This window comes from Bufo bufo, chromosome 6 (assembly GCF_905171765.1).
Source record: "Bufo bufo chromosome 6, aBufBuf1.1, whole genome shotgun sequence".
NCBI classification, from domain to species: Eukaryota; Metazoa; Chordata; class Amphibia; order Anura; family Bufonidae; genus Bufo; species Bufo bufo.
This window is the reverse complement of record NC_053394.1, coordinates 38110872-38138846: the sequence shown is the minus strand read 5'-3', so window position 1 is coordinate 38138846 and position 27975 is coordinate 38110872. Positions and strand designations below refer to the sequence as shown.

Sequence of the window (27975 nt, the reverse complement as noted above, 5' to 3'; positions counted from 1 at the left end):
AGACCGGGTACACCGGGTTCCTAAACCCAAAGCTCTACCAGCCTCTATTCCCAGAGACGTACTAGCTAGAATTCATTTCTATCATCTAAAGGATTCCCTGATGAGAGAAGCCCAAAAAAAGAGGTCGGATATTCCTGAAAGATTTTGTAATGTCCTCCTGTTCACTGACCTCTCACCAGCAACGCTGAGCAGAAGACGTGAATTTCAAATATACACCAAAGCACTAAGAGATAACAATATTCCTTATAAATGGGGCTTCCCTGTTAAGCTGATTGTAAGATATCAAAACTCATCAACTGTACTAGTCTCTCCTCAGGAAGCATCAGAAGCTTTTGCCAAATGGAACATCAATGTGCCACCGGAGGGCGCCAAAGACAAAGACAAAGCAGCGAACTCTCCTTCTTACAGGCCTTCCTCGGACAGAAGTCACCTGAACCTAACTCCAGAATGGACTAAAGTAGGAAGAAATCCTCCGTGATTCCTATTCTGGACAATATCTATATTAAATTAAGTATATTTTCATATTATACTATTTTTACGGGGCTCCACACCCGTTGCTCTACCTCTCAGAACACATATTCCATCTCTGTGTTCACATTCTCTAATCCACTGTTTATCTAACGTCTCCTATACTAAGTGAGATACATCACAACTTGTGGTCACTGTTAGACCATTGTTATGTTATTGTTATTTATTAATTACTTTATTCTTTATGTTTTAACTTACTGTTTTACAAGGTTACATAAAGAGGGTCTACATCTACATCCTCAAATAACTGATCCTAAAGGTACAATTCTACGATCCCCACAATTGAAATACGGTAACATTTGGGTACTTTATTATGTTATTCACATACTACTAGTTAATCAATTCAGATCAGGAACTCTAGCATGCTGCCTTAAAGTTCAAGATGACCAGTAAAGGCATAAAAATATTCTCTGCAAATGTTAAGGGTCTCAATAGCCCCTTTAAGCGTTCAGCATGTTGGAATGAGGTGAGGAAACAGAGAGCTGACATCATCTGTATCCAGGAATCCCATCTTAATGAGGAAGACTCCTACAGATTTTCTCATCCCTCCTTTCCACATATTTTTTTCTCTCCAGCTTCAAAAAAAAGAAAAGGTGTGATTATGGGTTTTAAGAATTCTGTTGCTTTCCATTGTCATAACACAATAATAGATGAAGAGGGTAGATATATTATCATAATATGTGACATAAACAATACTAGATACACAATAGTTAATCTTTATGCCCCTAATGCTGATCAGATAAATTTTATCAAACGCACCATCAAATTAGCTCAGGATTCTAAGCAAGGATCCTTATTGATCTGCGGTGACTTTAACATGTGCCCTGACTCCTCAATTGATAGGCTTCCTTCCCCTATCCCGTCACCCAAAAACTCACAACTTAGAGATTTTCTATTTCAGGAGGGACTCCTAGATATCTGGAGGGTCCATCATGCCAATGAAAAAGATTTTACCTTCTTTTCACATCCACACAACACCTATTCTAGAATCGACCTCTTTCTCTCAGATAAATGGCTTCTTCAAAAAGTGCTAGCGGTAACGATATCTAATATAACGTGGTCTGATCATGCATTTATCTCCCTTACACTAGATGACACGTACAGCAACAGAATATATTCCCCGTGGAGACTTAACAATTCTTTACTTCAAAATGCCTCTATACGCACAGACGTAGAAAACTCATTAAAATAATATTTTAAAACAAATGACAATAATTTGGTATCAGATATTACACTATGGAGTGCGCACAAGGCATTTATAAGAGGTGTATTACTAAAACATGCAGCTATTCAAAAGAAAAATAGAAGGGAAATTTTAGATAAATTATTAGCTGATATTAAAATCCTGGAGGATTCCTCTAAGACCTCTCTAGATCCAAAAGTCATTAGCAAACTAAAAACAGCCAGCAAACGAAAAACATGAATTCCATCTCCGAAAACTAAAATCAGACCATTACTCTCAAGGTAACAAAGCATCAAAAATTTTAGCTAATAGAATTAAAAAAAGAGAAGTCAAATCAAGAATTCCCTTTTTATATGACAGCCAGAACCAAAAATTGTATAACCCCAAACACATAGCAGAAGAATTCGCAAAATACTATGAAAATCTATACAATCTGGAAAAAACAACTGACATAGTCCAACCAACTTCTGAATATATTAATGACTTTCTCAATGGCATTTCTCTTCCGTCCATAACCTCATCCCAAAACCAATCCCTTAACTCTAAAATCACACACCTAGAAATATCTGAAGCAATTCAGTCCCTCAAAAATAATAAGTCTCCAGGCCCAGATGGACTTACAAATGAATATTATAAAAATTTCTCCCACATCTTAAATCCCTTTCTGAATAGATCCTTCAATTTGATAGCAGAGCAAAACTCAATCCCCAAGGACATGTTAAATGCACTGATAATTACCCTTCCAAAACCTGGTAAACCTGCAGATAAACCGGCTAACTTCAGACCAATATCACTATTAAACTCTGATGTAAAGATATTTGCAAAAATATTAGCAAAGAGATTATCTAGCATTCTGCCTTCCCTTATAGCCAATGATCAAATTGGTTTTGTTCCCAATAGACAATCTTCAGATGGTACTAGGAGATTCATAGACCTTCTAGATGTAGCATATTCCACCCGAACGCCTTCTTTGCTCCTCTCCTTGGATGCGGAGAAGGCGTTCGATAGAATACATTGGAAATACATTCAGGCTACTCTGGAAAAGTTTGGATTTGGGGATTTCTTCTTATCCGCAGTAATGTCTCTATATTCTAATCCAACCGCATCTATATATTCATCTAGTTTTTTATCTGCTCCATTCAATATCAAGAATGGAACCAGACAAGGGTGTCCTATGTCACCTTTAATATTTGCCCTGGCAATGGAACCCTTTGCGGAACACATCAGATCCTCCCCTCTTATTAAGGGGATAACAGTGGGTAATACAGACCACCGCATTGGACTTTTTGCAGATGATGTGCTAATATTGACATCAAATCCAACTACTGCTTTAAGCGCAATTAATAATATTATATCCAATTTTGGCAAAGCTTCCTTCTATAAAGTTAATATCAATAAGTCCCAAATCCTTGATATGGGGCTATCTCGATCTACCAAGCGCTCAATCTCCAATTTGTATAAATACCCCTGGGCTGAGGAATCACTGACATATTTAGGCATTCAACTTGCCTTCCCTCCTAGCAAATTATTTAAAGTCAATTTCTGGCCTCTATACAATAAAATAAACGACTCCTTGAACAATCTAAGAACGGACTCGCTTTCATGGTTAGGAAGAATAGCTGCAATAAAAATGGTAATTCTACCCAAAATTATTTATATGTTCCGTAATATTCCAATTATCATTCCCAAAGGATATATCACAAAACTTCAGGCCTTGATCAACAAACACATCTGGGGGAAATTTAAACCGAGAGTGAAAGGACTTATCCTTAATAAATCACTCAAAACAGGAGGCCTTAATGTCCCCTCTATTAAACATTACTATGCATCCTCCATTCTTGATCAAATGAGATACCTGATCAAAAATGACATTTAAAAAAAATGGGTTTTACTTGAAAAAAATATAATGGGTTCCTACGATCTAAGCTTGCGTCTCTCTGCAACAGCAGCCTTTGGTTCCAAGAATACTACTCCACTCTCAACCCTAAATGCAATACACAACATTTGGTACTCCATTGCTAGAATAGAAAAATTAGTTACCACTTCAGTATTTTCTTTACCTCTGAAAATTTGTGAATTAGTTATACCAGACCTCCGGATTGATAATTGGATTTCCTTGGGTATTACTGATATTGGTCAACTAAAGAAAAATGATGTTTTTGTTGACTTTGCTTACCTACACAAAGAGTTCAACATCCCCAAAGCAGATTTTTATAAGTACCTAAGAATAAGGCATTTACTACAATCCCCAAGGAATTTTCACTTTATTTCAAATAATCACTCTTTGACAGAGTGGATTCATATGTCACATAGATTAGATAAAGGTATTACTAAAGGATATCAACTATTGAAGGAATCAAATACAAATCCCTTACAGCACATTTTGGACATGTGGAATGCTGAGCTGGGCACAGATCTTTCAGACTCAGAGTGGAACGAAGTTTTTATCTCTGTTTCTAAACTCTCTAAATGCTCTGATCACTTAGAAGGAGCAAGAAAAATACTGTATAGATGGTATAGAACTCCTGTTTATTTGAATAAAATCTTTCCAGAGGTTTCCCCTGCATGTTGGAGGTGTGGTCACGTTTGTGGATCGTATCTTCACATGTGGTGGAATTGCCCAACAGTAAAGTGTCTGTGGAACGCAGTCTTTGAGTTCATATCAACTCTAGCATGTTATACTATAGATCCCTCTCCTAAGATGGCTTTATTATCGGTAGGCCTTATAGACCTTCCTTATCATTATAGAACCATTGCCAGTCACTTAATATTTGTTACTCGTTTGAAAATTGCTGCTTGCTGGAAATCTGGTTCCCTTCCTAATATTAATAGAATTTTTAGAACACTTGATAATAATTGTTTATATGAGGGCCTTTGGGCATCGGCTAGGAACTCTAAGACTGTCTTTCAAAAAAACTGGGACGTTTGGCTAGCTGACACTAAATGCAACATCCCCCCTAATGCATCCATTAGACTGTGATCTTACTTGCTCTCAAATCTGTTACCTGTATGCTAGTATAAATTCTAGTATTTATGTACCTGTTTTGACCTTTTTATATTTATAGTAATAATTTATCTGTTTTATGAAGTGTAATTTTCTACTTTATTAGCAGCTGTCACAAGTGCCTTAATTTTTTTTTTCACTACTACAACTTTGTACATGTGATTGAATCCATTCATTTGTAACCTATTTTTTGAAAATGTTAATAAAAAACTATTGTTCAAAAAAAAAAAAAAAGAAGTCATTGATTGTCTGGTAAAGTGGGGGCGAGTTGTAAGTTCTGTTTTCGTGGATTCATGTCAATTTTCCTTTTTCCTTTTATTCCCTTGTCTTTTCTTTTCTTTTCTTTTCTAAAAAATGTAAGAATTATGACCTTAAGATATGATGCGGATTTGTCCGGCTATGTTGGAAAAAAGAGGAGTCCATTCTGGGCAGGAGAGATGAAGGTTGATAGGTGGCGAAAACACTATACTAGTCTATTTATTAGATATACAGAAGGTTTAACACGTTATCACTTGAACAAATGTTTAGTTTTACAAGTTTTTGTTTCTTCAGGGATGGCGGATTGTTTGAGTTGCATAATACAAGTGATGGGAAGGATATATTATGGGGCATATGGGGATACTCATAATCATTATCTACATCTGCAGGTTTCCCCATGCGATTGATAACTTGGAACGTGAAGGGACTGAAATCCAAACATAAACGGATGATGGTATTGAGGCAGTTAAAACACTTAAGGCAGATATAGCTTTGCTTCAAGAGACGCATTTGGAGGAAGACAATTGCATTAGAATGTAAAAATTGTGGGTAGGCAAAGTTATATGCTCCCCATCCGTACACTCTAAAGCGGGAGTGCTGATACTTTTGCATAAGAATTTACCTTACACAGTGAAGGATTGCTCTAAAGATGAGCAGGGATGGAAAGTGAGGGTATTTTTACACTCACCATCTGATGAGCTAAGTATATATAATGTATATGCACCAAATTACCCAAATTTGGGGTTCTACATGGAATTAGGTCACATGCTTTTAAAAGATACTTGCAGGAACCAAATGATAGCGGGAGATATGAACGCGGTATATAATCATCTAGAAGTTCGCCGACAAGCACAGGGAATACCGATAACACCAAGGAGCAGAGATAGCTCTCTTCCCCGATTCTGTACAGCACACTCGTTATGTGACATATGGAGGGCTAAACAACCAGAGGGCAGGGAATTCACCCATTATTCAAATGCTCATGATTCCTGGTCCAGACTGGATTATATTTTGCTTTCAGCTAATCTGTTAAACAGAGCTGAAGAAGTAAAGATAGAAGAGATGGTTATTTCAGACCACGCTCCAGTCCTCCTTAACCTAACGGACACAATGCTGAGAGGATCTGATTTTATATGGAGATTTCCTAATGCACTAATCGGTTCTGGAGAATTCCAAAACCTTTTAAAAGAGTGGCGGAAAGAATATATCAGTTTCAATAGTTGTACTGGAAACAATCAGTTATTATGGGAAGCGGGGAAAGCTTTTATGCGGGGTAAAATGATAGCCTATACATCTCATATTAAGAAGAAAACGTCAGAAGCTCTTCACAGATGCAGTCGCTCACTTAGGGATGCTTACACCAACTTTCAAAATCTACCAAACCATCAAAATAAGGACAAGTGGTTCAAAGCTAAATTTGAATATGATCAGTGGGCTAGCAAAAAGGAATCCATCTTTATGTCACAGACCTAAGCTCAGTTGTTCAAATTTGGAAACAAAGCAGGTAAGTTACTGGCGAGATTGGCAAAGGGAAAGAACACCACAACCCCAATACTAGCTTAAAAGATAAATTAGGGACCATACAGAAGACCCCCTTCCAAGATTAAGGGAATTCTGAAAGATTTCTATTCTGATTTATACACGGGTCAGGCTGATAATCCAGAAGAAGCAAATAAATCAGCAAAATGCAATGCCCAAATTGACATCAATAGAATTGTCTGCAATAAACTCACAAATTTCCATAGAATAGGTGAGGGAGGTGGTGCGTGGTTTGTCGTCAGGTAAAGCACCAGACCCTGATGGGTATTCAGGGGAATTTTACAAAACGCTAAGAGATGACATTTCAACTACATTAACATCAATGTTCAGGACACAAACTCTCAGATCTAGCTCGTACGGCATTTATTAAAGTGCTTCCTTAATCTGGAAAAGACCCCCTTCAGGCAGCATCATATGGACCAATCTCCCTTATAAACGTAGACATAAAAATAATATCTAAAATACTGGCGAATAGGTTAGCAAGTTTGATGCCTAGACTCCTTCTACCAGAACAGACATGTTTCACACAAAACAGAGCTGCGGTAAAGAATATTAGAAAAGTATAGGGGGTTGGGTCAGCACAACCTGCCTGCAGGTGCACATCACTATGGCGAAATACGTATACAAACGGAAAATGCAAATGTGATCGCACACTACATCCAGCACTCTGCCCTCCATGCTGGATGAGACATTGGTTTATATTTTGGCCAAAGCATAGTAAGCCACTCACCGCGTCAAGGTCGTCTCATGAGTGGTCCCTAACTCTTGTTCCTACCTGTTCATGGGCCATGACAGCCACATAAAATCCAGGGAATGCAGGTCAGCATGCAAGCCAAGTACACTTTGCTTGTAACCCCGTCCGTTAATATTAGAAAAGTGTTAGCGGTGCTAGACAACATTAACATAAGATGAACTATGGAGCGAAATTCAGCCATAGTGACTATCGATGCTGAGAAAGCGTTCGACAATGTGGCATGCCAATGGTTAGGCAAAGTGTTGAATTCGGTGGGGATAGAGGGTTCATTTCGTCAATATCTTACAGGGTTATATGAAAATCCAATAGCACAAGTATACATACCTGGCCATTTGTCTTCTAGAATCTATTTACAAAAGGGTATGAGACAGGGGTGCCCTCTGTCCCCACTGCTCTTTAACCTAGCTATAGAACCTTTGACTAGAGTTATTGCTAACAAACAGCAAGGATATAAAGGGAATTAGGATTGGGAATAAAACTGTCAAACACGCACTTTTTGCGGATGATCTGCTAGTCTTTTTATCCCACCCTAATATAGAGCTGACAAAACTATTTGTCATGCTTACCCTGTTTGGTTCTTTTTCGTGTTTCAAGGTGAACATATCTAAATGTGAAATACTATACCTAACTCAATCAAAAACCCTTAAGTCTTGGGAGTCACTACCTGTTCAAATAGCACAACACTCCATCAAATATTTGGGAATACATATTGGCAATACCCCAGAGTCCATGTATCATCTAAACTACCCAGATCTAATAAAAGGTATTCTATCAGATTTAGATAGGTGGTCAACGCTTCCTTTATCACTAATGGGCAGATGCCATTTAATTAAAATGATTTGCTTCCCCAAATTAATGTATCAGCTACAGACTATTCCACTCCTTTTAAAACACTCAGATATTAATACCCTCCAAACAGCCTTCCGACATTTTATATGGTCAGGGAGACGACCCAGAATTGCACTAAAGACGCTAATGTTGAGAAGGGATGAAGGAGGACTTAACTTTCCTGATTTAAGACTATACAATCTAGCTAGTCTATTAAGAGATAGTGTTGATTGGATTCAGGAAAAATCCCATTACTCCAATTTTGAGCTAGAATCACAACTAGCACGACCATGGCCCCTAAAAGCATTACTGCACACAAGATATTCTGCCTTTCCGACAGAACTTAAAAAGAGGGTACTACTCAAAGATACGATGGCAGCTTGGAAAGCGTCAAGGAAACTTTATAGGTTGCCTTTTTTGACGACTAAATATCTCTCCCCTTGGAAGCATCCTGAGTTCCAAGCTGACTCGGCAAACTCCCAATTCCAAGAATGGAAACTAAAGGGAATCCTATCCTTTAAAGATCTATGGGGCCATGATAAAAGATCCTATTGCACTTTCTCTGATTTATGTAACCTATACAAACTAAACACTAAACACTATTTAGCATATCACCAAATCAGGGGCGTAGCTATAGGGGGTGCAGAGGTAGCAGTCGCTACCGGGTCCAGGAGCCTGAGGGGCCCAAAGACCCTTGTGCCACATAAGACACTGGCATTATAGAAAGTGCATGCTGGTCAATTTACACTGGCTGGTGGGAAAGGGTTAGGTTAAGAATTTGGCATGAGGGGGTGCCCTTTCAATGTTCGCCTCAGGCAGCAGGAAGGCTATGTGCTCCCCTGCCCCTTTCCAAGCAGCACTGAGGGAAGGGGGGCTCAAGCTGAACTCTTGCACCAGGGCCCATGAGCTTTTAGCTACGCCCCTGCACCAAATAGTAGGTTTTTTAAAAGGAAGATTAACAAATACCGCTGTAGAATTCTCACGTAACGAGTTTGACAATATTCTAGTTCGCAAAAATGAAAAAAACTTCAATAGCATACCTTTACAGTGAACTTAGAAAAAACTGTGCTCACTCAGTGAGAAACCCCCTTTTTAAGGGTTGGACCAAAATGACAAAAAGCTGTATCAAGTGAAGTCTGGAGAGAAACTCACTTTAAACTCGTACTTACCGCAATATACGGTTTTAACATAAATAATTCACTCATTCAAGATAGACAGACAGCTTGTCCTAAATGTAAACTCCCCGGGGCAGATCTTTTTCACTGCATATGGGAATGTGCACAGATAGCGAAACTATGGTAAAATATGATAAAAGAATGAAATAACAAATTGGGGACGAAATGACAAAAGACACCCGAAGAATTGCTCCTTCACATACGCCATTGGTGACACATGCGATACTAATGGCTATAAAAAGGTGTATACTGAAATATTGGCTATTACCCATAATCCCTACTCAGAAAGAAATTATAGAAAACACCAAGAAATGTCTCTTAGCAGATAAGTGGGCAGCAGAAGAAAGTGGAGGGAAAGCAAATAAGACATATCACGCAAAATGGTTAAATTACATTCAGGCGTTTTATTCCATTCTTGGAATTGTGAGTTGATATAACAAAACACCAATCTGTGAATGGAAATGGTTAGCAAACAATATACATAACATACATGACTCATGTCAAAGGATGTTCACTTCTTTACGTACAAGAGATCTGTAACCTCACAGATACTTTGACGAGAGTCATCTTACTTACCCATAACCCTCACAAATAGGGACTGTGGTTCTACTACTCTTGAGGATCTAATTATTCCAGCAATTGTGTTAAAGGGGGGAGGGACAGGGGCAGGGAAAAGAGTTTATTTTGTGATGTTTATCGTATATAATATATACATGTGTTTCATATAAGTGCATCAGAAGTATGTTTTGATCTGTAATTTCTTTGCTTATTTCTGTATTTGATGTACTAAGTATATTAAAAACCAAATAAAATATGTTTAAAAAAAAAAAGAATATACTGCAGCATGCTGCAGTTTTCTCTCCGGCCAAAAATCCTGAGTACTTGCCGGAATGCAAATTTCCATTGAAATGCATTAATGCCGGATCCGGTCCCAAATGTCACGGCAAAATGGATCTGTTCTTTCCATCCGCGCATGCGCAAACCATTAAATCTGTGGGGGAAAAAAATAACGGATCTGTTTTTCCGGATGACAACCGGAAAGAAGGATCCGGTATTGCAATGCATTTGTGAGATGGATCCGCATCCGTCTCACAAATGCATCCATTTGCGTCCAGATTGCCCGCGAAGGAACTGCCTGCCGGAATCCTCTGCTGCAAGTGTGAAAGTACCCTTAAACCAGCAAATCCAACGCGAAAGACAATTTCACCAGAGAGCCACAAAGCGGCACGCAGAAAGTTTTGTTAGCTACCCATCAGTGTCAAGTGACCTTAACATCTTAGATAGATGCAAGTGGACATCCGCCTTATTTGCCATGATAACCCAACATACAAGAAAAAGGGGCACTGAAGCAGAAAAAAAAAATTCTTGGATGACCGGATGCCTCAACTAGAATCCCAACTTTTTGCAGCCCATTCGTGCCTGGTTGTTCTTCACAATCATATGGAAGACCAGGAGAAAAGAATCCACTGCTGAAACTTAGTTTGTTGGCATACCCAAAGACACAGAAGGTTGTTACCCACAAACATTCTTGGAAAACCTCTTGGTGACAACACTTGGCCATGGCAGCTTCTCCACCATACACGCAGTATAAGATTCCCATTACATCCCCACACAGCTGATCTGTCCAGGGGCACCTCCATGAACTTTTATAGTAAAGTTTTTGAGATACAGAGACCAGGACATCCTCATATCCACATCTACCCTGGCTTCGCAGTTGAAGTCAATTGCAAGAGATCACATTTTCCCTCAGTCAAAAAAGTGTCTCAAAGATGCAGAATTTAAATATGCCATGTTCCGCCAAAGTATCCAAGATATGATGAAGCCATATGGACAGTGCTACAGTCACATAATTATTACCGTATAGTCACTTGTTACTATAAATTCAATGACATCACACAAGATTGGTCATCTTAGCTTATAATCCACTTTCCAATCAAATAAATTCCCCTCCACCGCTGATAATCTTTTTCCCAAAGTTTACATTGCTTCATGACTTGTCTTGGGTTGGCAGCAGTCAATGCTCAAAGAGTTCTAAGAGAGTCCGTGCTGAGGTCTCATCACACACGTCTACATCCTCTAGGCTCACAGTGATGTGGTGTTGGTGTCTTCAATGCCAGCATCTCTGGCCATAGAGGCAAAGTGTCCTTTGCTCACGAGGAGGTCTTCTGGACTACCATATTCTATTATCTTTCCAGCGTCCAACACCATGACCCTAAAAACGAAAAAGACAAAGATACTATGAATTCCTGCAGCTGAATTGTTCATTTTTACTTACAGAATCCATTTTACATTTCTTATAAAATGTAGTTGTTTTAGAACCTTGAAGTGTCCATGATTTTCTAAGATGAAACTTGAAAAATCACTAGGACTTCTAGTAAAACAACTAGAACTCTCGAGCAGTCCTGGCCCTGGGTTACAGCTCATAGTCTGCTTTAATGTACTTACTCATTGAAGTACATATTCTTTTACTGTACATAGGGGTCAGTATCTACTTAGGTCAAGAACTCAGTGGACTTGATATGTGATAACCACTTTTTATGAGTTAGATATATGCTTACAGTTGTCAGTTCCCTTCACACACTCATGTGATGTCAATCAGGTGTGGTGTGGTGGACCTTGGTGGGGAAAGTCATACAAAATGCCAGAACAGAATATACAGCATCTATGCAATTAAATAACCTAGAATTACACAAAAGGACGACTTGAGGGTCCTTCATACAGCGGCTAGACGATCCAGGCAGAGCTCAAGCATTTTGTTTATAATTCAACCTAACAGTGATATTTGTTATATCAAACAGATATCAAAACCAAAAAACATTATTCTGTCCTCCTTCTCCTCAACCTGTCCTCTGCCTTTGACACTGTTGACCACTCCCTTCTGTTGCAAACTCTCTCATCTCTTGGCATCACTGACTTCTCCTGGATCACATCATATCTCACAGACCGGACGTTTAGCGTCTCCCACTCTCGCACCACCTCCTCATCTCATTCCCTCTCTGTTGGTGTCCCACAAGGCTCTGTCCTACGACACCTGCTCTTCGCTATCTACACTTTTGGCCTGGGACATCTCATAGAGTCTCATGGCTTTCAGTATCACTCTTATTCTGACGACACACAAATCTACCTCTCTGGTCCAGTCATTACCACCTTATTATCCAGTATCACACCATGTCTATATTCTATATCATCCTTCTTCTCCTTTTGCTTTCTAAAACTTAACATGGATAAAACAGAATTCATCATCTTTCCTCCATCTTGCTCAACCACCCCAACAGACCTTCACTATCACTATCAATGGGTGGACACTCTCCCCGGTCAACCAAGTTCCCTGCCTTGGAGTGACCTTGGATTCTGCCCTCTCCTTCCGACCGCACATCCAAGCCCTTTCCACCACCTGCCGCCTCCAACTCAAAAACATTTCCCGCATCCGCGCTTTCCTTAACTTTGAATCTGCGAAAATGCTTCTACATGCCCTCATCATCTCCCGCCTAGACTACTGCAACATTCTTCTCTGTGGCCTTCCTTCTAGCACTCCTGCACCCCTCGAATCTATCCTCAACTCTGCTGCCCGACTAATCCACCTCACCCTGTTACTGCTCTGCCTCTCCCCTCTCCCAATCCCTTCACTGGCTCCGCATTGCCCAGCGAATTCAGTTCAAAATACTAACAAATACATACAAGGCCGTCCACAACCTGTCCCCTCCCTACATCTCTGAGCTACTTTGCTGATACATCCCCACATGCAATCTCCGATCCTCACAAGACTTCCTTCTCTCCTCTCCTCTTATCACCTCTTCCCACAATCGCCTCCAAGATTTCTCCCGTGCATCCCTCACACTCTGGAAATCGCTACCCCAACATATCAGACTCTCACCTACAGTGGAATCCTTCAAAAGAAACCTAAAAACCCACTTTTTCAGACAAGCCTACAACCAGTGACCCTGCTGCCTCTATACCGCCATGACCAACTTCACCCGCACCTCCTGTGTCCTTCTCCCATACCATGTAGATTGTAAGCCGTCACAGGCAGGGCCCTCTCTCCTTCTGTACCAGTTTGTAACTCGTTTTGTTTATGATTAGTGCAATTGTCTGTATTATGTATGTATACCCCTTTTCATATGTACAGTGCTATGGAATGAATGGCGCTTTAATAATAAATAATAATATCTCAGGAGATAGCCTCAAAACATCTTCCTGACCAGACAATCATCACACATGGCCCCAGGATCTGACCTCAACACAGATCCTGACTCTTTAGTGCACAACAGCAACTACAACTACCACCCCCAACTTCCTCTACTTTGTCTCTCCATAATTCCCTCTGGCTGGTCAGTCTATGAATAATTAGCAGTCCTCAACCACCCTTCTACTTATCAGCCCAGCATCTTCTAGGGTCCTTGAGCAAAAGGTGAAGAAGTCCATGCTGACCCCCACTCCTTCACCACATTCAAATGAGTTCTGTCTCTGGACAGTCTGCAGGATGTTTATCTTGTGAGGTCTCCAGTAAAGGCCTACAGGTTTACATCCCCTTCCCCCTAATATGTGCAGGACAAGTGAAATAACAGGGTCCAGAATCACAAAGCAGATGAGGGGTCGGACACAGGGGAGAGTCTAGTAAAGAAACAAGGTCACTAACAGGAGAACACATTATGAGTAGAAATACACCAGACATGAGACCATGTCAAACCATGGACCATGCCTACAGAGGTTGTCAGCTTTGACTCTGCACTAACACCTATGCTGCCTAGTGTCTGACATGATTGAGCCTAAGGCGAAGGGATGATAAGCATTGTCCTCACTTGTTACTGTCCATGATGTTGCGCAGCCGATGTGCAATGGTCAACACTGTGCAGTCTGCAAATTCACTGCGGATGGTCCTCTGGATTAAATTATCCATCTCAAGGTCTACGGCAGCCGTGACTTCATCCAGAATGAGGATCTTGGATTTGTGAAGTAGCGCTCGAGCCAGACACACCAGCTGCCTCTGCCCGACACTGCACACAACAACATTTGTGAGGAAAATGCAAGACAATGTACACGTTTACAAGTAAAATTTTTCAATGAAAAAATTAAAACCAGATACAATTTGGACTAAGTAGATTAAAAGTAGAAGCAAGAGCATGTCAAGGTGTTAATGTGAAGATATGCAGAATTTGGTATAAAAAGTGGCTTAAAAAATGTCATTTAGCCAGGGGGGGGAGGGGGGGGGGCTGTATGTGGGAGCATCTTGTGTCTTAAGATTTGTCTGTCAGAAGGAGCCTGCTGTGATTAACACAAGATAGGAGACTCCTCAGTACGGTTGTGCTCTTACCTTAGGTTTTCTCCTCCTTCACTTACTTCGTAGAAGAGCTTTTCCTGCAGCTCTTCTACAAATGGCTTGAGGTGAGAGAGTTCAAGAGCTTTCCAGACTTCTTCATCCGTGTACTGATCAGATGGGTCCAAATTCATCCTCAGTGTCCCAAAGAACAGCACCGGGTCCTACAGAGGAAAAGTACACTAAGTGAAAAGGCCAACGAACTGCAAGGCAGTGATATCACTATTGCTTTACGGGAGCCAAACTGCTGTGGTAACCCGCCACCAACCCTTCCATATGTTATAGATATCCATTTGCCTGCAAAATTATGTAATCATATATTTTGTTACCTGTCGTCTATCCCTGAAAATATCGGTAATGTTTACAAATTAGTCCCTGTCTCATTGTTTTTCCACCTAAATGACATAAGCACAGATAGTACTGCTGCCTGGTCTCCTTGAAGAACGACCTTTTAGTACTACCTCTCTGTCTCTCCTTGTAAATAATGTAGACACAGATAGTACTGTCTCCTTGTGTGTCGATGTATATAATGTAGACACAGATAGCACTGTCTCCTTGTGTGTCCATGTATATAATGTAGACACAGATAGTACTGTCTCCATGTGTGTCCATGTATATAATGTAGACACAGATAGTACTGTCTCCATGTGTGTCCATGTATATAATGTAGACACAGATAGTACTGTCTCCATGTGTGTCCATGTATATAATGTAGACACATATAGTACTGTCTCCATGTGTGTCCATGTATATAATGTAGACACAGATAGTACTGTCTCCATGTGTGTCCATGTATATAATGTAGACACAGATAGTACAGTCTCCATGTGTGTCCATGTATATAATGTAGACACATATAGTACTGCCTCTCTGTCTCTCCTTGTATATAATGTAGACACAGATAGTACTGTCTCCATGTGTGTCCATGTATATAATGTAGACCCAGATAGTACTGTCTCCATGTCTCTCCTTGTATATAATGTAGACACAGATAGTACTGTCTCCATGTGTGTCCATGTATATAATGTAGACAGATATAGTACTGCCTCTCTGTCTCCCCTTGTATATAATGTAGACACAGATAGTACTGTCTTCATGTGTGTCCATGTATATAATGTAGACACAGATAGTACTGTCTCCATGTGTGTCCATGTATATAATATAGACACATATAATACTGTCTCCATGTGTGTCCATGTATATAATATAGACACAGATAGTACTGTCTCCATGTGTGTCCATGTATATAATGTAGACACATATAGTACTGTCTCCATGTGTGTCCATGTATATAATGTAGACACATATAGTACTGCCTCTCTGTCTCTCCTTGTATATAATGTAGACACAGATAGTACTGTCTCCATGTGTGTCCATGTATATAAATAGTACTGTCTCCATGTGTGTCCATGTATATAATGTAGACACAGATAGTACTGTCTCCATGTGTGTCCATGTATATAATGTAGACACATATAGTACTGTCTCCATGTGTGTCCATGTATATAATGTAGACACAGATAGTACTGTCTCCATGTGTGTCCATGTATATAATGTAGACACAGATAGTACTGTCTCCTAGTGTGTCCATGTATATAATGTAGACACAGATAGCACTGTCTCCATGTGTGTCCATGTATATAATGTAGACATGGATAGTACGGTCTCCTTGTCTCTCCCTGTAAATACATTAGGCACACATAGTGTTGCCTCCTTGTAAATAATGAAAGCACACATAGCCTCCCTTTAAATGATGGAGATGCTGACAGCACCACCTCTCTGCTTCTCCATGTAATTAATCTAAGAAGAGCAACGGAGCGTGGCGTAGCCGTAGTGAAGTGCAGCTTGACTTGGGGGGAAGACAGAGGGCATTAAAAGGGTTAATGAATTTAGTGTGTCTGGGGAGGTCAGGTGCAGTGCAGGGGGGTGTGGTGTTGATGTACATTTTCCGGGCAGTATAAAGTGCAGGGTTTTAGGGGGAGGTCCATCTGACCAGTTTGCAGTCTGAGGGAAGTTGGAGTGAAGGGTCATGGTCTCCTTGGATGATGTGCTGGCTGCGGTTCGCGCTGCTGCCGAGCAGCGGGGCATGGAGTGGCTGCAGCAGAACCTGATGGGTATGCTGGGTGTTCCTGCTATTTCCCCTGTGGATCCCCCTGTGCGGCCTCGGGCGCGTAGATCTGCGCCCCCCTGAGTGTTGGAGCCCCGATGCTACCCCCAGGGCTCATCGGCGCCTAAGGAGCCCCCCTGGGGACCCTCAGTTGCGGTCGGCGGTGCAGGCGCCGCCTACCTCACCCCGCCGCAGCGGGAGGAATCCTGCCCGGCGTGGCGGGCCTGCGGGAGAAGGCGGGTCCCCTGCCCGGCCTGTTTCCCTTCATCGACGTGGGGGTCCTTCTGCTGATGCGGCGTCCTCCCCCCGAAATGTCCCGCGGGGGGAGCGAGCTCGGCGCGTCTTACCTGCCCGGGATGTGGAGCCAGGTGAGCCGGCGGTGCGTACGGCTGCAAGTGGGAGCGGTGCGGGCCTTCCCCTAGTGGATGTGGGAGCTGCTGCGTTGCGGCTGCGGCCTGGTAGCCCAGGTCGGCAGCTCAGGGATTGCGACGACCGGCCTGTGGAGGAGCGGCGACGAGCAGGCCAGGTTACCTGTACCTCGGCGAGAAGATCTGGGCGGCGGGCAGCTGTGGTGATGCGGAGCGGTGTCAGCGCTGGCTCCAGGCCTGGGGTGTCTTCCTGCGCCCCTGCTGGTGAGAGACGGACCTGCGCTCCGGCTGGAGCTGGGAATTTAACATTGCCCTCTGGCCTGGTGGTACAGGAGCAGTACCACCAGGTGGCGCACTCTTCTTCTGTTCTCTCTGGGACTGGTGATTAGGTGCCTGCGGTGCTGGCCCCGGAAGAGGGTGAAGTGGATCCGGGCTCTGGACCTGAGGATGACGGGCGCGGGGGCCTGCGGCATGCGGTGGAGCCGGCTTCTTCTTCTGCTGGATCAGGGGCAACTTCGGGAGGTTCGGCGGCCGCTGGGCTGACCACCCAGGGACGGCCAGGTAAGGAGACGACTGGGGCTTTATGTGTTCCTGGGGTGGGGGGTGGGGTTGCTTGCCTAGTGTGGGTGCTGAGAATTTTGCTAGGGAGATGTTGGCGAGTATCTTGTCCTTAGTGGTGGGGACGGGTTCTGGGACGGGGGCGTCCCCGGCGGCGGTCTGGGCGCCCTCGGCTTCTGCGCCTTTTTTGCCACAGGCGGCGTGCTGTGGGTGTTGACAAGGGGGCTGTCGTTGAGGATGTGAGGCTGGCGGATTCGGCAAAAGGGGAAATTTATGTATGTTTTGAGGGGCCGTTGGGGGCCCATTTGAAAATGGAGGTGAAGGAGAAAATCTGGAGGGGTTAATATGTTGAGATTTTTTCTTTATTGCCTTTGGAGAAGTTTAATTTAGACAGGGGCAGGGTTGATGAGAGCAAGAAGGAGGATGAGGAGAAACGGCGATACAGGTTGATTCCTCGTACTTTTATGAACTGGTTGCAGGCGTTTGCGATTCTGGCGAGTGTTGTTGGGGAGAAGGCGCCGGAGCATTGTTCGGCCCTGTTTTGTTACATAGATGCGATTGGGGAAGCATACAGGGTCTATGGCGGGTCTGCGTGGCTCCGCTATGATGAGCAATTTCGGCAGAGGAAGGCTGTTCGGCCTAGCATTCGTTGGGACCACAAGGACATTAGTTTGTGGATGCGGCTGATGTCGGCGCCAAAGGTGGGGCAGCAGCCCTTTCGGGGAGCGGCCGGGGTCTCCTCGGCCTCGGACTCCCAGGGTGGCAGTAGGAGGGGTTGTTGCTGGCAATATAACGAGGGATATTGCAAGTTCCTCGCAGACTGCCGGTATAAGCACGAGTGCTCGGGCTGCGGCGGGGCCCACAGTTTGTCACGATGTTTTAAACAGGGTAGAGGAAAGGGTTTTGAGATTGGGCAGAAGAGGGGTGACGCCGGTGAAGGTGGGTGAGATGGCCCCCTTTCTAAGTAATTACCCAGATAGGGAGGCGGCGGACTTGTTGTCCGTTGGTTTTACGGAGGGTTTTAGGATCCTATGCACTGCGGTGGGGCCGGTGGTGGCATCCCGTAATTTGCGGTCGGCCTTGCAATGCCCGGCTGTGGTTAGTGAGAAGATTGCTAAGGAGGTGGCTGCGGGCCGGGTTGTTGGTCCTTTTGCTGAGTGCCCTTTGCCGGGTTTATGGGTGTCTCCTTTGGGTTTGGTTCCCAAGAAGGAGCCCAATAAATTCAGGCTTATTCATCACCTCTCTTATCCGTATGGGGGGTCGGTGAATGGTGGCATTGATGAGGGCTTGTGTTCGGTTTCTTACACTTCTTTTGATGCGGCAGTTCGATGGGTGCGTTTGTTGGGGCAGGGAGCTTTGATGGCCAAGACGGATATTGAAGCGGCTTTCCGTTTGCTTCCCATTCACCCGGACAGTTTTCACTTGCTTGGTTTTAAGTGGGAAGACCAGTTTTATGTTGATTGTTGTTTGCCAATGGGTTGCTCCATTTCTTGTTCGTTGTTTGAGGCGTTTAGTTCCTTTTTGGAGTGGGTGGTGAAACAGGAGGCGGGGTGGAATTCGGTATTGCACTACCTGGAGGATTTTTTGTTTTTGGGTCCGGGGGGGGGGGGGGGGTCACGTGTTTGTTCGATTTTGTTGCGGACTATGGAGCGGGTTGTGGCTCGGTTCGGGGTTCCTTTGGCCCCCAAAAAGACTGAGGGCCCTTCCACGTTGATTCGGTTTTTGGGCATTGAGATTGACAGCATGGCGATGGAGTGTCGGCTTCCTGCTGACAAGGTGGAGGATTTGCGTAATGAGGTGGCTTTGTTGGGGCGGTTGAAGAAGGTGCAGCTTCATCGTGTTCAATCTGTTTTGGGTAAGTTGAACTTCGCCTGCCGATATATTGCCCATGGGGCGGGTTTTTTGTCGGCGTCTTGCAATGGCGACGGCGGGTGTGACGGTTCCGAGTCACTATGTTCGGTTGTCGGCTGAAGTCCGTGCGGACTTGGCTGTGTGGGGGGGTTTTCTTACTGGTTTTAATGGCAAATCTGTGTGAATGGAGGAGTCGGTAACTAGTGTGGACTTGGAGCTTTGGTCGGATGCGTTGGGCTCTTGCGGTTACGTTTTTTTTGTCAAGGGAAGTGGAGTGCTGGGTCATGGCCAGAGGAATGGAGATCGGCCGGTTGGTTGGGTAACCTTGTGTTGTTGGAACTGTTCCCTATTGTTTTGGCGACTGAGTTGTGGGGTGAAGTGTTGCGGAATAGACGGGTGAGGTTTTATTGTGATAATTTGGGTGTGGTTCAAGTGATCAACAAACAGACGGCTAGTTCTCCCCCGGTTTTGCGGCCGCTGCGGCATTTTGTTCTTAGGGGTTTGGAGTTGAATGCTTGTTTTGTGGCGGTTCATGTGCCGGGGGTGGATAATTCAATTGCGGAGTCCCTTTCTCGTTTCCAGTGGGATCGTTTTCGGCAGCTGGTTCCAGAAGCGGAGGTCCAGGGGTTGCCTTGTCCCCAGTGGCTCTGGCACGTGGCCTTGGGTTGTCCTCGGGGTTGATCCGGCGGTCCGTGAGTACCAGCACGTGGTCTGCTTATTCGGCCGTATGGGTCTTGTGGGAGCGGTTGCTGGATCAGGTTGGTGGGAGTGATTTGTGTGGTGATTTTCAGACGTTGCTGGTCTATTGGTTAGGTGAATCTTTTTCTTCCCAGGTTTCAATTTCGGTGGTGTCTAAACGCATTGCGGCTGTGGGTTTTTGGTTGCGTCTCCGGGGGTTGCCGGATGTGTCCAGGAGTTTTTTGGTGCGGCAGGCTTTGAAGGGTTATCGCCGCGGGGCTGTGCGTTGTGACACGCGGCGCCCGGTTTCCTTTCAGGTACTGCGGAAATTATGGGATGGGGCCGCGTTGGTGTGTTTTTCTAGTTTTGAGGTGTGCTTGTTCCGGGCTGCATTTTCGCTGGCCTTTTTTGGGGCTTTTCGGATCTCCGAATTGTTGGCTCGCAGCAAAACTTGTGGGGGGGGGGGGGGGGTTTGCTGCGGGAGGATGTGTGTTTGAGTGAGGATGGTTTGTGTTGTTTGATACGCCGGTCTAAGACTGATCAACTGGGTAAGGGTGTTCGTGTGTGGTTACGTCCATTGGTGGGGTCGGTGCTTTGCCCGGTGCGTTGTTTGGAGGATTTTTTGCGGTTGCGGCCTGATGTCGTTGGATCTCTGTTGGTTCATCAGGATGGGTCTGTGCTGTCGAGATTTCAGTTTGTGGCAGTGTTTAGGAAGTGCTTGGCGGCTGTGGGTTTACCAGCTCTGGATTATGCGGCCCATTCGTTTCGCATAGGTGCTGCGACAGAAGCGGCCAGGTGGGGTTTGGGGGAGGATGTTATAAAGCGAATAGGTCGCTGGGAGTCGTCTTGCTTCCGGTCCTATATTCGTCCTCATCTTGTGTAAGTTGGTGTTGTGGCATTGTGTTCTTAAGGAGGTCTGTTAATGTGGTTTTGTTCTGTTGTCTGGCTTGGATATTCGGTCATTCGTACGTGTATTGGGGGGCTTGTCGGGCGGATGTGCGGCGGAATGGAAGACAGTTGGGTTTTGATCCGGACGTGTTGCAGGTTAGGTGGATTGGCTTGCGGGGTCTTATGTGGGGGCGGGTTTTGCCCGAGTTGCAGGCTAATGTGGCGTTGGATAGACCGCCGGACATATTGGTGTTGCATGTTGGTGGCAACGACTTAGGCCTCTTTCACACTTGCGTTGTCCGGATCCGGCATGTACTCCACTTGCCGGAATTACACTCCGGATCCGGAAAAACGCAAGTGTACTGAAAGCATTTGAAGACGGAACCGTCTTCAAAATGCTTTCAGTGTTACTATGGCACCCAGGACGCTATTAAAGTCCTGGTTGCCATAGTAGGAGCGGGGAGCGGGGGAGCGGTATACTTACAGTCCGTGCGGCTCCCGGGGCGCTCCAGAGTGACGTCAGAGCGCCCCATGCGCATGGATGACGTGTCCAATGCGATCACATGATCCATGCGCTTGGGGCGCCCTGACGTCACTCTGGAGCGCCCGGGGAGCCGCACGGACGGTAAGTATACTGCTCCCCCGCTCCCCGCTCCACTTTACCATGGCTGCCAGGACTTTAGCGTCCCGGCAGCCATGGTAACCATTCAGAAAAAGCTAAATGTCGGCTCCGGCAATGCGCCGAAACGACGTTTAGCTTAAGGCCGGATCCGGATCAATGCCTTTCAATGGGCATTAATTCCGGATCCGGCATTGCGGCAAGTGTTCCGGATTTTTGGCCGGAGCAAAAAGCGCAGCATGCTGCGGTATTTTCTCCGGCCAAAAAACGTTCCGTTCCGGAACTGAAGACATCCTGATGCATCCTGAACGGATTTCTCTCCATTCAGAATGCATTAGGATAATCCTGATCAGGATTCTTCCGGCATAGAGCCCCGACGACGGAACTCTATGCCGGAAGACAAGAACGCAGGTGTGAAAGAGCCCTTAGGTGTTCGGAGTTCACGAGATGTAATTCGTGATATTAAATTGGACCTGTTGCGGTTATTGTCCGATTTTCCGGGTTTGTTGCTTGTGTGGTCCGATGTGGTTGCCAGAAGGACTTGGCGGTTTGCGAGATCTGTGGAAAGGGGTTAATAAGGCCCGTGCTAAGCTGAATAAGGAGGTGGGACGTTTTGTGAAGCGTCTTGGACGTTTTGTGGTGCGTCATCGGGATCTGGAGGCGGCTTCGCCTCAATTCCTACGGTCTGATGGTGTTCACCTCAATGATGTGGGATCTGATTTATGGGCGTTAGGTGTTCAGGAGGGTTTGGAGACAGCCCTGAGGGTTTGGCGAGACGCCCATAGGTGAGGTGTCACCTCTGGTCATCTGTGGCAGGCAGGGGGAAGGATCCTGAAAGGTAATTCAAGGGTGAAAATCGTGCACTGCATGTGAAAATGTGCAACTAATGTGTTTTCGAAGCTGTACGCTGGGTGCCCCTGTTTGGGAAACTGGGCCTACAGGGGTATTTACTGGTATTAAGAAATATTGGTGCCCTTGGGTCGGTGAGTGCGGCCAGGGGTAAGGTGGCGATACAAGTGAAAGTGATGAGTAAGAGTACAGCTTGATTGGTTGCCTTCCGGGGTCCTTCCACAATGCAAGGGGTTGCAGTGTCGGGTTGTTTGGCCGTGGTCATGTTATGTTGGGTATATATATATATGTTATATATATGTTATTATGGAAATGCCTAATTGTTTGATTAAAGAAACATGTAAACATTTTGGGTTAATAAAGTTATGCTACGGCCCGTTTTACCACAGAAGGTCTCTGTGTCGTTTGTGGGTATTGGGATAAGGGATAGGTTTAGGGACGGTTAGCCCGTAATAGTTCTTCCATCCCTTTAAGTCATAGCTGCAGAGAGATTCCTCCATTATTCATTCATTAACAGTGTAACTAAGTCTTATATGTACTGATGCTTTTTCCATTTCTTAAGTTACTTTATCAGATTTCTTATTCTGTCTTGTGTCTTGTCTTTGCTTTATGTCACATTTCTTGATTATGAACTGATAGGCAGATTTATTTTCATGGTGCTCTTTGATACAACTCAGAGCTGCTCTGCACAGTCATTGTATGCAGTGGATTGACAGAAGGTCTGAGCAGTTTTTAATGGGTAGCTGTCATATTTTTATTTTTATTTGCTAGTTTATTAGAGCTAGGCATGTATACCTGAGTTAGTCTGTCAATGATTGTCAAAAGATCTGTAATTACCTTATAATAACAGCTTTCATTAATGTCCTCTGTCCCTTTCCACTGCTCCCTTAACCCCTTAGTGACCAAGCACATTTTTAAAAAATTGCATTCCAAGAGCTAGAACTTTTTTGTTTTTTCATAAATGTACTTGTAGGAGGTCTTATTTTTTGCAGGACAAGTTCTAGTTTTTAATACACCATTTTAAGTACATGTAATGATTGATTAAAGCCAGCCGTTTAGCTAAAACCCCCTTTGTTCACGTCAGTAAAAACACGTATGGGTGGTCACTAAGGGGTTAAAAGACAGTTGCTAGGGCTTGTCTGTCTCTGGCTAAGAAGACAGTTAGACGGAGGGGCGGTCCTTCACACTGCATGCCTGCATTAGGCTTCAGAGTGAGGAGGCGTGTCTCACAGTAATCCAATCTGATTGGCTGGCAGGGAGCTCCTTGCTACAGCAAATGAGCATGAGAAGTGAGGGGAAGCAGTTTTGGCCTCAGAGAACTGGCAGAGGAGCCATTTTGAGAAGGTCCTCATATTGTAAATGTTTAAACAGTCGTAACTAAGGGGAAAAACTCAAGGAAAACAGTTGTATGTGAAGAAACTAAAGACTGCTTTATGTATAATGCTGCTGCAGCAGTAACATATGCTAAAAATTTTTTTTTTTTAACCACCTCCGGACCGCTGTACGCACAGACGCGTCCTGGAGGTGGTTGTTTCATTCCGGGTGGACGCGCCGGCGCGTCTTCTCGCGAGACGCGAGATTTCGGTCTCAGCCGGCCCGCGCATGCGCATCGCGGGCCGGCAAAAGTTCGAGGAGAGTTGCATCAGCAACCTGCCAGCCAATGATCGTCGCTGGCAGGTTGCTGATTTTTAAAAAATCGAATCACAAGCCAGATAACAGATCATATTAGTAAATATGATCTGTTATATGGCTTCTCTGCTCCTCTGCTGGTCCTTTTCGTCGGTTGGATCCAGCAGAGAAGCAGACATCACTGTGAGTACACACAAAACACTGCCCTTAGCCCCTGATCACCATCCATCACCCCCATCATCCAAATTAACCCCTTGATCGCCCCCTGTCAATCACTTAGTGAAAGACAAAAAGTGATCAGTGTAAACTGACACTTTTTTTTTTCACTAGTATTGGCTGTTAGGTTTTAGGGATAGTTTAGGCCCCTTGGTAGGTAGTTAGCGTCAGTTAGCGCCCACCCCACCGCACCGCAGTCACTTTTATTCGCTGATTAGCGTATCGCTAATCAGCATTTGTACTTTTATAGTATCTGTAAGTGATCAAAACTGATCACGGTCAGATCTATAATAGTATTAGTGTCACTTTAGTTCGCCCTCCACCCAAAACGCAGTGTTTGCCCGATCAGGCCTGATCGGTCGCCCACACGTGCGTTCACCCACGCCCGCCCCACCGCAGTGACAAAAAATTATTATTTTTTGATCACTGCACATTCACTTTACACGCACTGCGGCGATAAAAAAATCAGTTTTGATATTTTTTATCAACCGCAGCGGCCTCCGGTACTTCGCTAGCCTCCCCTTTGTAAGACAGGTTTGCTTTTTTTCTTGGGTAGTCTCAGGGAATACCCCTAAATTTAGTAGTCCAAAATGTCAAACAGGGGGTATTCTTCTGAAGAGGCCTACAGGATTCTGACCCAGTCGGATGAGGAGTGGGAACCCTCATCTGATGAATCTAGCGGGTCAGAATATGAACCTGTAGAAAGCAGTGGCTCTCTGACCCAAAGTTCGGACGAGGAGGTGGAGGTCCCTGGCAGCACCAGGCGTACCCGGCCCCGTGTCGCTAGACCACAGGTTACGCAGGATCCGTTTCAAGAGCAGCAGAGTGGGGCTGTCGCTGCCGGATCACGTGGTGAGGCATACACCAGCAGCGCAGCCCTTCCTGGACCTAGTACCAGCACTGCCGTACAACCTGGTGAAGTAGCGAGCACCAGAAGGGCAGTTGAAGCTGGTACGGTGGCACGTGCAGTAGTTACCCCGTCGCAGCCACCGCGCAGACAGGCCCGTAGACCCCCTAGAGTCCCTGAGGTGCTGGCAAACCCTGATTGGCAGTCACCAACTTCAGCCGCACCTGTAGTTCCCCCTTTCACCGCCCAGTCTGGAGTTCGGGTTGAGACGGCTCAAATCGGTTCGGCCCTGGGATTTTTTGAGCTGTTCTTGACTGCGGAGCTCTTGGACTTAGTCGTGGCAGAAACAAATCGGTATGCCACACAATTTATAACCGCAAACCCGGAAAGCTATTATGCCCAGCCTTTCCGGTGGAAACCAGTCCAAGTTTCCGAAATTAAAATTTTTCTGGGCCTTCTCCTCAACATGGGCCTGACAAAAAAGCATGAATTGCGGTCATATTGGTCCACGAACCCAATTCATCACATGCCCATGTTCTCTGCTGCTATGTCCAGGACACGATTTGAGACCATCCTGCGTTTTCTGCATTTTAGCGACAACACCACCTCCCGTCCCAGAGGCCACCCAGCTTTTGACCGGCTCCACAAAATTCGGCCCCTCATAGACCATTTCAACCAGAAATTTGCAGATTTGTATACCCCTGAGCAAAACATCTGCGTAGACGAGTCCCTAATACATTTTACCGGGCGCCTTGGCTTCAAACAATACATCCCAAGCAAGCGTGCCCGGTATGGGGTCAAATTGTATAAGCTCTGTGAAAGGGCCACAGGCTATACCCACAAATTTCGGATCTATGAGGGAAAAGATCAGACCCTGGAGCCGGTCGGTTGCCCTGACTACCTGGGGAGCAGTGGGAAGACAGTCTGGGACTTGGTGTCACCCTTATTCGGCAAGGGGTACCATCTTTATGTGGACAATTTTTACACAAGTGTGGCCCTCTTTAGGCATTTGTTTCTAGAACGGATTTGCGCCTGTGGCACCGCGCGAACTAGTCGCGTGGGCTTCCCCCAACGGCTTGTAACCACCCGTCTTGCAAGGGGGGAGAGGGCTGCCTTGTGTAACGAAGAACTGCTCGCGGTGAAATGGAGAGACAAGCGTGACGTTTACATGCTCTCCTCCATTCACGCAGACACGACAATCCAAATTGAAAGGGCAACCCGTGTCATTGAAAAGCCCCTCTCAGTCCACGACTATAATGCGCTCATGGGAGGGGTGGACTTCAATGACCAGATGTTGGCTCCCTATTTAGTTTCCCGCAGAACCAGACGCTGGTATAAGAAGGTGTCTGTATATTTAATTCAATTGGCGCTGTACAATAGTTTTGTTCTCTACAGTAAGGCTGGGAGAACACGATCCTTCCTCAAATTCCAGGAAGAGATCATCGAGAACCTCCTGTATCCAGAAGGTTCCGTGGCCCCATCCACCAGTGTAGTTAGCCGTCTACACGAGCGACATTTCCCCAGTGTCGTTGCTGGTACCTCAACCCAACCGCCACCCCGAAAAAAATGTCGTGTCTGTAGCAGGAGTGGAATAAGGCGTGACACCCGCTATTTCTGTCCTGACTGCCCTGACCACCCTGCCCTATGCTTAGGTGAGTGTTTCCGGAAGTACCACACACAGGTACACCTAGCATAGGGATTGCATCTCACAGGACAGGCACACAGGGCTATTAGGGCCCATTCACTCACAGCTGCTGCAAACCTCTCCTTTCACCTGGGATAAAGTGCATAACGTACTTCGCCACATCTTTGGGCGATTTGCGCTTTGCACATTGTCCCATGGGGAAGGAGAGGTTTGTTCTATAAAGGTAAAAAAAACTAAACAAAAAAAAAATTACCGGTAAGTAAAAAAGTTAAAAAAAGTTAAAAAAAGTTAATATGTTCTGTTCTAAAGTTAATAAAGTTATTGCTTTGCGGCCTGGTTTTTTCTTTTTTTTTTTTTTTTTTTTACCTTTCAGGTGGACCAACCGATCGACTAGCTGCAGCACTGATGTGCATTCTGACAGAAGCATTGCGCTGCTGTCAGATTACACGCAAGTCGGTGTATGCGGCGCTGCAAGACGAGATTTCTCCTCTGCAGTAAAAGATATGTTTGCCGAGGCATATGAGCTGAGGAGGTGGCGGTGTTCATATACTTTGGCAAACACTTTGTATATATAAAAAAAAAAATCCCGGCAATGATTTATTCATCCACATCGATTGATGTGAATGGAGAAATCGGGTTTGCCAGGGCATACGAGCTAAGTGGGCATGGATGTTGGGCGGAGCTCCTATGTCCTGGCAGACGCCTTTCCCCTCCTTTTTCTTTTTTTTTGGCAGAGATTTTTTCATCCACATTGATTGATGCGAATGAAGAAATCTGTGCCGTTCATTTTTTTCTTTCAGCCCAGAGGCTGAACGGAAAAAAAAATCTCATTACCTGTATGCTCAATATAAGGAGAATAGCAGAAACTCCTAATGCTGGGCATACATGTAATGATTGCGGAGACCCTCAAATGCCAGGGCAGTACAAACACCCCACAAATAACACCATTTTGGAAAGAAGACACCCCAAGGTATTCGCTGAGGGGCATATTGAGTCCATGAAAGATTGAAATTTTTGTCCCAAGTTAGCGGAAAGGGAGACTTTGTGAGAAAAAAAATTTAAAAAATCAATTTCCGCTAACTTGGGCCAAAATTTTTTTTTTTCTATGAACTCGCCATGCCCCTCATTGAATACCTT

General features: G+C 44.7%; 1 protein-coding gene across 1 annotated transcript in view; it reads right to left on the bottom strand.

Annotated features, from left to right (window-relative positions):
• Nucleotides 1-10384: 10384 nt before the first annotated feature.
• Nucleotides 10385-27975, bottom strand: part of LOC121003108 (canalicular multispecific organic anion transporter 1-like) — a 67709-nt gene continuing 50118 nt past the window's right edge. The window contains exons 13-15 of the mRNA XM_040434686.1: nt 14581-14747; nt 14069-14263; nt 10385-11481 (exon numbers count right to left, since the gene is read on the bottom strand). Coding sequence (XP_040290620.1) covers nt 11352-11481; nt 14069-14263; nt 14581-14747 — 492 coding nt within the window. The 3' untranslated portion in view covers nt 10385-11351. The remainder of the gene's footprint in view (nt 11482-14068; nt 14264-14580; nt 14748-27975) is intronic.